Genomic DNA, 16,763 nt, shown 5'->3' with positions numbered 1-16,763 from the left:
TCGCCCACTCTCTTAGCTGAAGCTAAGGCTAGAAGAAGAGCCGTCTTCAAGGACAAAACGTCCAGCGAATCGGCAGCCAGTGGTTCAAACAGAGCTCTACAGAGCCCTTCTAGAACCACCTGCAAATTCCAGGGCGGAATTAGGTTCCTCACAGGAGGCCTAATGTGCCGAGCGCCAAGCAGAAATCTCTTAATGACCGGGTGACTCCTCACAGAGACCCGGCCAAAACCTTGGTGCCCAGCTGAAATGGCGGCCGCAAACACATTGAGTGTAGACGCCCGGCCCTTGTCCAACAGCTCCTGCAAGAAGGACAAGATCTCCGCCACAGAGCAAGCAGACGACAAAAGCTGTCTCGCTGCACACCAGCTAGCAAACACCCGCCACTTAGAAGTTTAAAGTTTGTTAGTAGCTGGTGCACGGGCGCTCTGCACCATCTGGATGACTGCGTCCGACAGCCCCATGTCCAGCAGTCTCACGCTTTCAGCAACCAGACTTTGAGAGGTCGACCCAGGACAGGACGGGACCGAAGCCGTCCCTGATCCTGCACCAGAGCCCTGTGAGAGTCTGGAATCGTCCAGGGTGGACCTGCCGCCAAGCTGACCAGGTCCGGAAACCACCTGGTGCCGGGACTGTCGGGGGCCACCGTGATCACTGCCAACTTCTGCGTCCTCACACGAAGAAGGATCGGCATCAACAGTCTCAGCGGAGGAAACGGACGCCTCGCGGAAAAGTTGGGGCATTTCGTCCATCGGGTACCTGCTCTGGCTAGGCCCCACTGGAGTACTCTCGCCCTCGTCCATCACCCCCAAGTCGTCGTCATCAGGTAAAATCTTGAGGTGGACCTCCCCGTAAAAACGACGCTCAGCCTCCTCCGTAACGCTCGCCCAAACCATCTTCGCTGGAGGTGGTTTAGGAGTGGGCTGAGGAGGCTGAGTTGCTGGAAGAGAGGCCGACCACTGGTCGACTCCCTTCCATTGTGCTAGACCCGCCCTTCCAGGAGAAGAGCGGCGCAGGCGGGACACGAGTCCAGCAGTCTCAGGTGTTCAGGCCCCAAGCAGACGACGCAGGCGTCATGCTTGTCGGACTCACCGAGAGAATCAGCGCAGGACAAACAGGAACGCTCCATGTTAACCCGATGGTTGTGGTCGCAGGCTGAGTGGAAAAAGGAGCAGAGCGGCAGGAGCAGGGGAGAGTTATACGTGGTGGGTGGTGCCTTCCTGGGGGGAGAGCCAATCAATCCAAGTCTCAGGCCGAGGCCAGTGCCTCGATGTGGATTAACCAATAGCGAAGGCCGTTAGAGGGCGGAGCACATATGAAATAGAACTGAAGGATCTTGAAATGTCCACTTACTCCACCATTGCTGAAAATAAACAGTAAGAGCATGCACACTGGAACATTGGAGAGCTGTTTATTTAATACAGCAAGGTCACATATTTCAACTGAATGAATAAATTCACAAACACAATCAATTATTTGAACTGACTTTAGTTTTCTGCTCACACTTAGCCCTTGAAAATATTTTAAGATGGTTTCACTGACAAACAACAGCAGAAACTTGTTGACCTAAAACATTGATTTCAGTGGGTGAAACTTACTGACATTTATTTATTAAATGTAAAACACTGTTAGCGCAACAAAAGCCATTTTTGTCTGCTCCAAAACAATGTGTGATTGGTTGATACTCATTTAAATGGGAGTTTGTGTCCAGATATTAGTCTAAATTAATCACGTCTCTTACTAATGGAGTAGCTTCCCATCAAAGGAGATTTTTAAATGTTTGTCATTTCAAAGTTGTGTAAAAAAAGAGGTGTAAAAACTTTCCTGTCTCCACACTGGACCGTGGTAGAGGGGAGGTGCTCGCTCTCCACACCTCCGAGGCTGGAGCGCACACTCCAGGGTTTGATGTCCTGTTGTGGGCTGGAGCTGGGACAGGGATGAGGCGAGTCTGGGACAGAGCGTGACTTGGTTTATGACTTTGTCACAGCCAGACTGCACAGAAGCGCACATTCAGAGCTGGACACGCACCGGGCACCTCTTCACTTCTGGAGAGACGTCACTCACTCGGCAACCCCTCCCACATGCAGCGGCCACACACATAGAGGAACAGCACCTGCAGCAGACACTCTACATTCACTCCTACAAAAGTCTATTTTAAGCCTTGGAACGTTTCTTTTTCCATTCATTGTTATGGGAAAAATCGATTCAAATTTCGAACAAATCGCTTCTTGAACGGCCGTCTGGAATGGATTGTGGTCGAGAACCGAGGTACCACTGTATACATGTAAATCAAGCGTTTTACCAGAACACCATTGTCTGGTGTCATAGAGCAAGGCTCAGCCAAACCAGAGTTGACATCATCTCATGTCATTAATGAGTCAAATATATTACTATATGTTTATACATTAATTTTAGAACACATATTCACAGCATGATTTGACTGTCCAAAGGAGAGATTGTCCCTCTTTATCACATTGCCACTGACTTCACAACGTGGACGCTTGTTTTCCAGCCTCTGCCCGACAGTGCTCTTTTCACTCAGATCTAGCAGTAAAATCAAGGCTGTGTGACTTGTGACTACTCAGACACAATGATTGAATCATATTGCAAAATTAAAACGTCATATACGCCGTCACCTGCTCATGCTGTAAAAAAAAAGAAACACAACACAATTACCCATCTAAAGCAACACTTGTACACCATCGGAGAAGGTAGATTGACCACCACCCCAGTCACACACGTACCAACCCAACTCCAGACTTGATGATCTCGGGGGAACAAGAACTGGACCACTCAACGGAAAGTTGACTAGAGTCTAGAGTAGAATGCCTGGCAGGCAGATCACCATCGCGGCTAGTGCTTGAATCCGATATTAATTTCTCATTTTGTCTTATTTATTTACGAACCACACAGTATAATATTGTGAAAAGTAATACCTTTCTCTCAAAAATGGCACCTTTATAATATTTAAAAAGGCTCAGAAATACTACAGCTACCTGCTGTCTGAGTGGGATCATTGCGATCAATAATATATAGTGTATACATCCATACATATATACATACATCTTCAGTTAACCATCGCTTAGTCCTGTTCAGGGTTGCTGGAGCCTATCCCAGCCTTCATTGGGCGAGTGGCAGGAATTACACCCTGGACATGTCGCCAGTCCATCGCAGGGCTCACACGCCATTCACACACACACACACACACACACACACACACACACACACACACACACACACACACACACACACACACACACACACACACACACACACACACACACACACACACACACAGACCTTGGGGTAATTTTAGAGTGTCCAATTAACATAGTGAGCATGTCTTTGGGCTGCAAGAGGAAACTGGAGTACCTGGAGAAAACCCACGCAGACTCATGGAGAACATGCAAACACCACCCAGAAAGGCCGGAACCTTCTTACTGAAAGGCAGCACTGGTGTAAATTGCAACATAAAAGTCATGACATGATAAACATTCATGTACACTGAATATACATTTCCAATGAATGAGTGGAAGCATTGTAAAAAGGATATTGTAATTGATGAACTGAATCTATTTATCTATACAGTGAACCCTCGCTATAACATGGTTCACCTTTCGCTGTTTCATAGATTTTTTTAGTGCAGTTTTTTTATTTTTTTATTTTTTGCTTTGTGTTGTGTTTGCAAATTTACTCCATGATAAAACGAAAAACGAAATGTTCTGCACCAGCAAAGGCACCTGAGGACGCGCCCAAAAGGAAGAGAAAGATGCTAAATATCGCAGAAAAAGTTAAACTTCTGGACATGCTGGAGGAAGATAGAAGCTATGTGGCTGTCGGGTGCCATTACGGAATAGATGAATCTTTGGTTCGTTTCGTAAAGAAGGAGAAAAATAACATAAGGAGGACGGCAGCAATACGTTTTAACAAGGATGCAAAAAGGGTTGTAACTGTCCGCAACAAGACCATTGTAAGGATGGAGTCTGCTTTAGCTTTGTGGAACGACTGCAGGAAAAAGAACATTCCGCTGGATACCAACGTTATCCGCACAAAAGCTAAAAAACTATATGAAACCTTTGCTGACAGCAATGACATTCATGACAGCGAAGAAGAGGAGACACCTGCACCACAGCCTTCAGCAGAGAAAGACGCTACAGAGGAGTGGAGTGACGAAGAGGCAAAGTTAGAGGAACAGTGAAATACGCGTGAGCCACAATGTGTCCAACCTCGAACTGACTATTGAAAATATTATTTTACAGTTTTTCCAAAAACTACGATAGTTATTTGTTGAAAACGTTTGTTTGTTTTTTTTTGAAAACAGGTTTTGGTCTTTGGTTTCATTGTATACGTAGTTCAGTATTGTATAATAGCTGTAAAAAATAAAGCTGACTACTTCACGGATAAATGCATGATAAAAGACTTCTTTGCTTCACAGGTTCATACCGCTTATAGTTGATTAGTTTGTGCTGTTTCAACTGGACAGTAGTTGGAATACTTGATCAAGGCCAACTAGTTCATTTTAACCCTGAGGTCACTTGGATATTCCTCACAGACTCAGCTGGTGGTACCAGGAGTGGACGTGGTGGTTTACAGACGCCTGATGTTCAAGGTGAACGCACGCACACGTTTATGCTTCATATCACATTACAAATTGTGTGCAAGGAAACGGCAAACGCTACTTCGGGAAATGCATCTGTGCTGTAAACGTGGCATTTTGTTTTCCGCTTTGTTGCTCATGATTGCGTGTGTGAGAGGGAGCAGTACACAGTCATGTCTCCTTCCATGCATACCACCACCATCTGCAGAGCAGGAGGAGATCATGACTGCATTGCTAAATGTTTATTTCACCGTAAAACACTCAGCCACGAAAATGTTAATAAATAAATTATTATTGAGACTCTTCCCTTTTTCATTGCAGGTTCTACAACTGTTTCTCTAATATAGAACTGGTTTATATATATATGGTTTATATATACACACACACACACACACATATATATATATATAGGCAATCCCACATTATTGTGTGCGTGGCCCCCTTAAGGCAACAGCTCGATTGAAGCCGGCAAGTCCCATTGCAGCAGGTTCTCCTGATTTACATGAAAGATGGTGTCTCATTATCGAGCAATGTCACCTCTGTGATGAGGAATGGTGCTGTGAGCTCTTCAGTCTGGTGCAATAGTCAATAGAGTAAGAACACAAAGCTGACAGGTTGCAAGGAGACGCTATATTGTGCTCGAACACAACGATCCTGGTGATGGATTGACTATTTTCACCTCAGAGGTCCAGAGTCTGCACATCGGAGCCAGCACTTCCTTCAGCAGGATTAACCTGGCAAAATATTCTGAGGAGACGTAATCGAGCTACAGTACCACATTATCCAGGTTGCCATGTCCGACTAAAAAAAATTTGAATTTCACACGAATTGGCAGCTGCACTCAACTCCCTGTTGAGAACTGGTCCGAGCTCTGCTTTAAATAGCAACTGAAGAGTGCCAGCCCCCAGTTTGTGCTGGTTGTTGTCAACTCACCTGGTCTCTTCTTCCATCCATCCTATTCTGCTCTCGTTTTATTCTCTTGTTTTATTCCCCCCATTAGCAGCAGGACCTGAGTTTTATAGTAGCAGTAATTATTAGGTGATGAAAGTCTTTTGCACTCCTCCGCGACCTTGTCTGACCTTTCAGGAAGTGTCATATACAATTGTGGACTGCGTTCTGTGTTGCTGAACAACTGTTTGCCCCATTGGAGATCGCATTTCGTTTACATAAATTTGGGCCATGTCCCACTGATTTTGTTCATCACTTTTGTTCGTCAGAACGAAAAGATGAAATGTGATGAGGATACGGGAGAAAATCACAACATCAGACATCAGTGTCTGACATTTGACTTGTATTTCTTTACAGGTACACATAGTCGATAGCTGTCCTATTTAAAGACTCAAGACACCAAAACCTAAAAATTCTTGGGTGTGATCATTTCACACAACTGAGAATACAACTCATTTAGTCCTCACTCATCCCATAGAGGTCAGGGTCACAGTGTGTTGGGTCCTGTCACCTTGCCATCTGCTTCTGGTGCTTGAGCTTTTTCCAGTGTTATACAGGCTGCCGCTGTGTTCTCTGAGCAAGGGTCGATCACCACATGCCTGTCTCTTTTGACCAGTGATACCACAGTTACCTTGAAAATGTACCACTCTTCAGACTAGTAGTAGTCAGGCCACTGACTAATCCCTTAAATCCAAGATGGTTGAACTTTGTGACTTAACTGACGACATGATTTTAAAAGTAACCAAGCGATATTTTGAGCTACAAGAATATTCAGGAGGAGTGTTGGATTGTTTGAGTTATCTGAACTGCACTGCATGACTTGCGCTGATGTAGTTCCAGGAAGGAAACTGCATCCTCCTGCTTTCATGTAGGACGTCACCTTCAGCACAACACCTGTTTCTAAGTGACACATTAATCTGGAAGGAAGTGAACCGGCTAATTTTATCCCGGACATAAGTGAGTACACCACCGTGCGTGTATTCCATTGCAGCTCTCTGTGATGCCATTAATCTCCCTATTTAGCCGCACCACCTCCTCCATCCATTTGTAAACCAACCGTCTCCTGTATACTAGCAACACTGTCATGGTTCCTCAGGGGACCAGACCCAGATGCTAAAAACGGTGAACAGAGGCCTCGGAACTACGAGAGTCAGTTTTACAGAGATTGAATGCAAATACACGGAAATCAATACATGAACAGGAAAGGAGGAAACCAAGCACGTCGGCAACCAAAACTCGGAGCGAGGAAACACAGGGACGAGGAAAAACCTGAAACAGAAAGTAGGCGAATCAAAATGAAGCCTTAAATAACGGGGACAACAAAAACGCACTGGGAATAACTTACAAGGCCCAAAGACAAAACAGTGCTGGGTGGTGGAGGACACACACACGCAAATAAATAACAACAAAAAAAAAAAACGCTTATATTTGTCATTTGATTGGCCGATCATTAAATACCCACATTGGCGCCAATAAATCGGCCGATCGATCGGTGCAGCCCACCTTCTCTGTGTGCATAGGGATGATCTTTGCAACCTTTGCAGTTTGTAGTGAGTTGTTACAGATGTATGTCAGAGGCTCACAGGCTGTAGTTTGTTTTCTGATGTTCATATCAACGCTGTCGCTCTCCACAGATGTCTTGTTCTCAACACTTGATGCCACATCCACAAGGTCTTCCTTAACTGCTCCACTCATGAACATGGATCTGAGACGCCGACTGCTGTGTAGGTCCAATGTTCCCAAAAAGTCATTGTCCTTGTCCTGTTTTTCTGCAATCATATTACCCCCTGTGTTGGTTAAATTATGTAGTTGTATCAATATTCCGTATGAATATCTTCCAGGTCTCCTTGATGCTGCTCTCATTCTGCTCCAGTTAAAGACTGTAAAACTCCTTCTGTGACCTTTTCATGGTCCGTCAGTTTGTTCTTTGTTCTCCCACAAAGAGTTATACAAGTACACACACACTCATAATAACATGAATAACTGAAAACACTGAAACAGCAAATACAAACACTTGAAATCAACATGGAGACTGAAATAAAAAGGAGAGCTACTGTACTAAACAGGAATTAAGGTGGTATTTTCTATACTGCAGTTGAAGCCATTGTCAGCAAATGTCATTCTGAGTAAAAGTCATTTCATTTCTATGATTTCTATTTCGTTTATTTACGCATCATTTGGCTCAGTGGCTCCCGTTTTTAGCCATGAGCCTGCAGTGACTGAGTCCATTCCACCTTGGACTCCAATAGAAGTGTATCACACGCTTAATGACTGTCTCTGTGACTATCCAATTACACCAAATGCCTGACTATGCAAAGAAGCTCGGGCAGAACGTGCTAGTTATTGCTTCCATAGGGACTCAACGATTATAATACGTCAGAGCAGCAGTACTCTGTAAGACACTGCAGGGTCCTGCATTTTCCCAGCGGACTCTGACGTGTAGCTGCATGCTGACTTGCTGACTCAGCGCTTTCCTTTCGCTACCAAGGTAAACGTGACTGATTCAGGAGGATGAGAAAGCACAGGTTTTAAACAGAAGCTTCCACCTCATATGCACTGAGGTGGAAGAGATGAAGATGCTTTAGGGCCATTTTGTGGCAATAAATCTTCATTTACAGCATTTTTTTTTACTGAGTCGAATGAATGCAGTTCAGTTTTGCAAGTCTGTGCATGTTCTTGTACTTATATGTGAGAACCAGTACAAGTACAACCAACCAACACATTTTTGGGAAGTGAGGACATTTTGCCTGGTCCTCACTTCTTCCTTGTAACTTTGTTATTATAATTAGGTTAGCTTTTGGTTATGAGCAACAGTTCACACATTTGTCTTGGCTGGTTAATTTTACGGTGAGAGAATCAGGAAAAGAAGTGCTATACAAGGGTGTATGTGTGTATAGCTATTGTTGATGGGACTAATTCTTAAACTCACCTCCTTGTGGGGACCGTATGCCTTTTTGGGGACATTTTGGGACAAATAACTGGGTCATTAAATATAATTTAAGTTTGGTGAAGAGTCCTGGTTAAGGTTAGCCATTTGTTTAGAATGGTTAGGTTTAGTGTGAGCGGCTGGGAAAAGCACTATGGCAGTGAGAGGCAACCACACGTGTAAATGTCCCACATTCTAGTCCTTTATATTTAAATTGATATCCAGGGATAAATAAATGGGGTTCGTGAGTCGGATATCTGAGTTGCTGGTTGGATGTTGAGGTGATGCAGCACCCTATCTACTGACTTCGCTCTGAACCTGAGGACAATGTTTCATGAAACCTGATCAGCATCATCATTATTATGCACAAATACACAAAGCAGCGTTGATCCCTGTTAAACATTATGAACTACAACCATGAAGTATGTATCGTCTGTCCCATTTTCACTCATTTTTGCTGTTGCAAAAAACTTTTTTGATGCAACAAGAGCAAGCGTAAGCCATTTGCAACCTGCCACCTCTTCAGGACCTGTATGTCTCCAGGACCCAGAGACGTGCAGGTTGGATCAGAGCCTACCTTTCTCATCCTGGATATGGACTGTTTGTTCCTCTTCCCTCTGGCAGGAGGCTACGGTCCATCCAGACCAGAACCTCCCGTCACAGGAACAGCTTCTTCCCCTCGACCATCAGACTGTTGAATTCATGAACAGCCTTGTTGTTATTTTATTTTATTTTATTTTATTTTATTTTATTTTATTTTTTGTCAGCACTTTATTCCAAAACACTTTCCTAGTTGGTGGGCTCCCCACTGACCATGGCAATAAATTTGATTCTGATTCTGATTTTATTGATCAGATGAAGCAGCATCTTGTATTTTCCCTTCTGAATATATCTGTCGTGGATTTCAACCCTTCACAGTTTAAATGTTTTAAATCAGCAAATAACCACATTCAGGTTTTGGTGTCAGATCACAAATTAGGATCAGCACATCGTGCTGCACGAGGTGAGAGGGATCCAGTCGACAAGGCAAAATATGTTCGTCAGCAACCCTTGAGTAAGACGAGACAGCACTAATGTTCTGAAAACACAGACTATAACTAGGTTAATGTGCCGTTACTGCTGCCAAATGAAAACGAGACAGAAGTGTTTTGCTAGAAATCTGGTCATGTGTTTATGCCAGCAGTCCTTCTGCACCATATGAGAAGCTGCGTAACAACGCGCTTGCACACTACTGTCCCTCTACTACCTGAGCATCGCAATAATAAGAAAGATGCTGCTGCGTCTGTCCCTTATAGTTTCTGAAGTTTAACTTCATTGAGTCGGCAAATGTCTGTCGGACTGAGTCTGAGTCCCGGTGTCAGAGGGAAATCTAAAGAAGTACATCGTTTATAAATGTGCATTGAATCAACAAACTAACTTTTCGCAAGTTGCAATGAATATTCATTCATTTAATTAGAAAAAATGTTGAGTTACTGTTTAACTAAAACTAGACTAGAATTTTGGTGACTTTTGGTGGCCAAAAACACGACAAAGAAAAATATGTGAATGAGCAATCGTGACTAAAAATGAACTCTGACACATAACTAAGACTTTTTAGAAAAATGTGTGACAAAATGAACACTACCACGTGTGTTGACATCAAAGGATGAAGGAATACTCATGCTGCAACAGTCTGTCATGTACCACCACCGTTGACTGCTGCTGATCTCCTGGATGAGCAGAATATGCTGCTCTTGAGCACAAGGCCAGTCTCCGTGTGAGTGATGATCCACAGGAACAAGCCTTTCACTAGGCAGCAATTGCAAACACCATAGCGTTCTTATAATTATTCTATTTAAAGATTTTTATTATTTATTTATTGTTATTTTTATAGGATCCACCTGCCCTCTTCTCAGGCTTGCTCGGGGACATTATTTGAGCCACAGCAAAAGAGAGCTCTTCATCAAAGAAGTGGAGACATGCTGGTGACCCCATGCATCAGACAGAGAGCGGCGCACCCCACACTCATCAGCCACGGTCGACTGAGATCTGCAGGGCACTGCTGCAGGCGTCTCAGTCCTCTATCAACGTAAGTGCAGGAGGGAGTGCGGCCGTGCCAAAAAACAGAAAATTGCAGATATAATAGAACTTCATTTTTCATGCTCTCTCTCATTCTCGTTCTCTACCTACCACGGCCATATAGCATCTCCCCATCTCAACAACATAACATGTATATTAGGTACATATTAGTAAATATAACCACAATTTCTGAGTTTTACCGTCATCCTTTTTTATGTCACGTGGGCCACATTCGCACTCTAGGAACCTTTTAAACGATTTGTAGGAACCATTCTCTCCACGGATGAGGTATTCACTCGAGAGAACGGGGGGCTGGGAACATCACTGCCGCACAACAGGATCGCTGACACACACAAACCTATATTAGTGAGCATGGAGGCAGCAGCGGTTGTTTTCTCTTCCTGTCTGGAATCTGTCTCCAAACCATAGGTGGTTTTATGTTAAAATACTAGTTAAATTAAGGCAGAGATCACTTCCCCGTTTTGGTGTTGGCTTTCACACATCACAGAGGTGAGATACTCTGACCAGGAGTTGGAGCTAAAAAGGTTTGTAAAACCACTCAGCTTTCTGGTTCCTGCAGTGCAAACACATACTAGAATGAAAACTGTTCCTGTTCCAAACTGAAGGGTTAATACAGAGCAAACTAGAGCAACTATTGTGGAAGAAAAACTGTTAAAAAATGACACAAGCTTGTTGTAAAGTTCAGCATCAAGAAAACGTAATAATCAGTTCTGGATTGAACGTCCAATGTGCTCACCATTTTACTATGAGAGCTCATCGTAGTTTGTGTTTCCATGCGGTTGGTATCAATTCCATGCTTAACATAAGATTACACAAACACATTAATGTGAGCAACTTTGGAATTTGGCTGCCTTACTGAATCACTGTTTGCAGTCAAATTGCAGAGCAGATCAGTAGCCAAGTCAGATGTGCCTGTTTAGTTCACAATGTGTTTCATGGTTTGTGGTGTGGATAGTTTTGACAATACGAAGCACAAAATAAAGTTCAACGCAACTGTATCACAGCGTTTGGAAATGAGGATCTATATCTACACCACTGAAAAACAAGGTTTAACAACTGAAAGGTCCCTCTTGTAAAAAACCTGCACGGTCATAAAAGCCCACTCTGTGTTCTTCCACCTGCAAAATGACGCTGCATTAGTCACGCAGATAAATATTCACTTGAGGATGAAAAATGCTCTCACTGCGTCTTTGTTAATAAACCTGCCTACTTTTGTACTGTATCACATTATCACATGTATTGTTGGAATGTATTTCACAGTTGTAAATATACTAATGTGCAAATTCAAATGCTTGAAGAAGAGAAACCAACATTTACCAATTGCACTAAGAGCAAATTGATAGAAACCGAGCAAGGTAGATTTAGGCAGAGGCTCTGTGTGCTTGTCCTGACCCTGCTCTAATTTTCTCTGCAACTGTGACTACTGTTGCAGTGAAGATGGATGACTGACCTCATTTACCAACCCTGTTGTGCCAGAGATCTATCTATCTATCTATCTATCATAGTCATTTACATCATATTTACGGATTCAATAGTACAATATTCCTCATCTCTCAAGTAACCACGATGATAATGGTGATGATGGCAGGACCGTGACCACCACTGCTGCATCCACCTTATACACATTGGAATTCCTTCTGTGTCTGTCTCTAGTTCCACGTTTTCGTTTTCCATTCACAGTACCTCCATCACAGAGTTTTGATCATGAATTGGCTCCAGTATATGCTTCATCTGGAGCTGTCACGGGGAGTGGACGGGATGTCACTGCACGCAGAAGCTTTGTTGCCGATGGTTGCCACGGCCATATTACTTAACTGAATCTGATACCGTGTAATTCACTCTCTTGTCTTGTTTTCACCGACTATGTGACCAAAACCACCACCATCTCGCTGCAAAGGGGGCCTGTTTTCAAACCTCCATTTTCTTTGCGGTGTTTTATGATATCGGAAACAAGTCAACTCGATCGAAATGATCGAGTTGACAAAAAGTCTTTTATTGAAACTGACAAGAAGAAATCCTAAAACCCCTTATGCTTCCATAAATATCCAGAAAGAAACTGTTGTCATGAAAACCCCAAACCATTAAAGCAACAATAGATCATATTTTGACATAAATATATGACATTCATATTTTCTATGATGGTAGGGTTCATAGTGAACAGTTCTAAATCACAGTCTGGCTCCCGAGCTATGAGTATGCCAAACCTCTTTACAATGTAACAACAACTTTCCCAGTGTGACCTGACAATGGGTGCGTCCCGAGAGGTGACAGCACAGCCACCCATGTGACCACCACACAGGTTTAAAGGCAGCTATTCAAATGCCAGCCCGGTCTCAAGGCAATTCGTTCATGTGGTCACGAATATTTCATGTATTGAATCGTGCACGGGGTTACGAAAAACGCCTTTTTTACGTTCTGAGGACCAATTGCGGCTCATTCATACGCTATTAGGCAACCCAAACTCAGCGGTAAAAATTCATTGAAGAGTCCAGGATGAGAAAACAGGAACGCAACTGACCAGGAGCGCAGACCAGAGTAGACATAAGAGTTACATTCACACCTTGGCTAGAGCTGAGGACCACTGAAGACTTCACATGCTGAAATCACAGTGTTTGTGCCAGACTTACAAGTCATTCTTTGCGTTTACCATGCGTCTTTGGTGTGTTATCAAATGTGGCGAATATATTTTTGAGATGCTAGCAAACGTTTCAGTGTCCGCTATTTATTAAAGTACACTGTAGTGTATTTATAGACAGCCAAACTGGTTAGCTTAGACATCTGATAGAAAAAAAAAAAGTTTAGCCAGTTGATGGACTTCCTGGTTTGGACTAGTGCAACATGTTCTTTCACAGTTGTGTTCTTGCAGCTGCCACAGTTGACTCCACTGTTCTGCAGACCTGCTGCTGAGAGACACGACCACTGTCAACATTTGAACATCCCTGGCAATTGTTCTGGAACTTATTGAAGAAGAGCAGTTTCTTGCTCTGTCATGTGTCTCCACTGTCAACTTGAAATAAAAGTGTAAACAGATGTGTTGACGTGCTCACGCTTTGATCGCCGTTTGTATCTTCCTTATTGAAACACTCTGTGTCATGATGTAATAAATTTAGACAGAAAAAAAAGCTGCAGCTTCGTTTGAATTATTCTACAGTCTTTCAGCTACTTGTAAATGATGGTGGCTCACCACCACGGCTTCAATGGGCCATTCCACCAGAAAAATCCCTCCTCCAAGAGGAAACATCTAAACAATCGGATCGTACATAATGCATCATTGCGGTTGAGATGAACATGACGGTTTTTGTAATGTTTTTTTCACGGAAGAGTCCTGATAGAAACCTCACAATGACTGAAATCCATTGCTCGCAGAACTCAAGTTGATCATTCTGGCCAGATGTTTTATTGTCACCAACTCAGTCATTGTCAAAACTTTCTCCTCACTAACTGAATGGCAGAGTTCGATGTGTGATGTTGAACGATAGATGTTTCTTTTGCAAGTATAAGTTGCACGTATAAGTGTTGTGCATATTGCCATTGTGTGCATTTTTCACTGTTTTGCAACGGGTTTTCCTCATAAACAAATAGACGTGGGATGGGGGACGAGGGCCTGCAGCTTTGGGACAGTTTGCAATTACTCTCTTTTACCAGCGGCGCCACCAAAAACAAAAATTCTTAAACTACGCACTGCAGCTTTAACCTATGAGCCTTGATGTGTATAATATATTAAACCATCTTCACTTCTTCCTGAGAAGATCACGCTTCGATGTTTACCTCCGTGGCACCAAAAAAACAGAAAAGCCTGTCCAGCCATCGTCCAGTGAAGTGGTTACATGCAGGCTTTGTCGAGCTATTGACTGCAATATCCAGGTGCAGAAATTTGAATTCCTCTCCCATAGTCTGACCAAGTGTGTCTTGAATGATAAATGCCACTCTCTTGTGAAGCTAAAAATACCAGGATATTAAATCCTAGCTTGTATGTCAAACCACCATGTCAACTGGTCTCTTCATTATTGACTCAATGTAGTCTAACATGTGACCTCAGTATAGTGCAAATAAGTGCTCGGAAATTCTAACATGGTTTTGCCTGACTTGCATCTACTTTTTCTAAAGCAATGTCACACAATAGCTGAATTGGAAAGACACATTTTGTACTAAACTCTCACAGTGTACTCGACAAAAATATGTAGTACTGTAATTACTTTAGTAATTACTAAAACATACCAGTTTTGTCTGAAGATTCTGGTTATAATCCATCATTATCCTGAAGCATCAACTTGAACATCACAAAGTTTTAAAAGTTGCAATACCTTTAGTGAGGGATCCGGAGAGCAGTCTCTGCATAGACTGAATTAATTTGAACATTCCTTGTCGGCAGCGACGGCTACAGCCAGACATCTTGAGCTTCAACGGTGGAAGAAATGCGCCGTTGGCAAAATACGCTTCTTTCAGAGTATTGAAATTGAGGTCGCAAAAGTCATTTACAGCGGGTTGTGGCTGACAATCTTCAGGAGTATATCTGAATCGATAGGCTCAGGAAAATGCTTGGCCAGCATCTTTAGACTGGAAACAATGTTGAGTCAGTCAAACTTTCTGGTCCTGCCAACACAGCCGTCGTTTGGTATCAAAAGAATATCGTCAAGTTCAAAGAGCATATGCTAGAGTGTGTCTGAAAAAAAGAAAAAAGAAAAACATGACTGAAGAATAAGAGAAGTTTGGCTTCCCGGAGAAGCAGCGTGGAAGCTGATTCAGTCCTCCCACCTCCTCACGGCTCACCTCATCCTTCCCTGGATCTCTGCGGTCGTGGTTTCAATATATCTCCTTGTGTGTATTCCGGTCTGAGCCTGAACTGCAGCCCCGCTGCAGTGATGTGCGGTTGAGCTCTCTGCTCTGTGTGCTCTGCTAATATGTACTGCAGAGAGCTCCGAGCGCCGCCACTACTACACACACCCTCCCACCACTTCCGTCTGTCGTGCATTTGTGCTCCCATCACTGAGGGAGTAGATGCGTTCTTACCGTCACAAAAATGTTAAGACAGCTGCTTGCTGGTTTCGCAATGCAGATCAATAATGATGACTGGCAAAAATGAAAATCAGCTTGCAGCTTGTGTTGAAATGACATAAGACATATTTCTTCCCATGTCACAGATGAGAGAAGCTTATGTTTAATGGGGACACCCATGGGCTGAAGAAGTTTCATGAAACAGTGCTGTCATTTTCAAAGCTCACTAGGTCTAAAATTATGGGCTTTAACTGAAATACTAGTTTAAAAAAAAACGAATTATTGAGCCGACAGTGCGATCTAGTGGCCCCTGAAAATGTGGACACTGTTTCGTGAAACCATGTCAGCAGCACATCACTCGTGTTGACTGTGACACAAAAGGGACTTTTGAAGTGCAGATACCTTCCATCACAATGCGAACCGCTGCAAAGTCACCCCATAGTTGTCCACACAAGCCCCGATGTTTGCTTCAAATAACTTCATCCTAGATTACTCGATAAAATGATGTAGAGTAGTGATGGGTCGATGAAGTTTCATGACACAGTGTTCTAATCCAAGCGTCCTTCTGAGAGGCCACCAGATGGCGCTGTCTGGTGTAGAATGTTTGGACTTGAACAACTAATTCAATGGAAACTCACATCATTTCCAAAGCAAAAGCGTCATCCAGTCTAAAATTAGGTCACGGTGTCATCCACCCTGCAATACTGTGCCATGCTACCACATCTACCCATCACTCATATAGTGCTCAGTTCGACCCCCCTGCCTAACCACTTGGTTTCTTCCCGCTCTGCACACCTGCTACCAATTACTGTGTTCAACGCTCCCCTTTATCTCGCTGCTTCACACGTGCAGCTCTGCCACCAGCAACACTCTCCACCATTACTCACTGTTCACCCCATCTAAACTGTCGCAGTCAACAAAAACACTGAATTAAAAAAAAAGGGATATAAATTGCTCATTTTTGTGGGGTGTGTGGAAAATCTGTCACACATTTTGTTATAGCTCGCTGATGAAACCTTGGAAATCTGAAATAATAATAAGAAGAAGAAGAAGAAGAAGAAGAAGGACAATATGTCTTACACATGTGACAAACCTGTAAAATTCCTGTTGAAAAGTTTAGTTGCAGAAATATCTTTCTCACACCGATACAGCAGGTTGGCCAAGCAAAGGTTGATGAGGTTTCATGAAACAGTGTGCTGATTTTCAGGGCCCACCAGATGG

The 16,763-nt window shown here is 43.3% G+C and overlaps 1 protein-coding gene across 1 annotated transcript in view; it reads right to left on the bottom strand.

Moving 5' to 3' along the window:
• The window catches only part of kcnip1b (Kv channel interacting protein 1 b), a 37,268-nt gene extending 21,839 nt beyond the window's left edge, over positions 1-15,429 (bottom strand). Inside the window, exon 1 of the mRNA XM_053847814.1 lies at positions 14,852-15,429. Coding sequence (XP_053703789.1) covers positions 14,852-14,939 — 88 coding nt within the window. The 5' untranslated portion in view covers positions 14,940-15,429. The remainder of the gene's footprint in view (positions 1-14,851) is intronic.
• Positions 15,430-16,763: the final 1,334 nt, after the last annotated feature.

This window comes from Synchiropus splendidus, chromosome 17, assembly GCF_027744825.2.
Source record: "Synchiropus splendidus isolate RoL2022-P1 chromosome 17, RoL_Sspl_1.0, whole genome shotgun sequence".
In the NCBI taxonomy this organism is placed as follows: domain Eukaryota; kingdom Metazoa; phylum Chordata; class Actinopteri; order Syngnathiformes; family Callionymidae; genus Synchiropus; species Synchiropus splendidus.
This window is presented reverse-complemented; position numbering and strand designations above follow the sequence as displayed.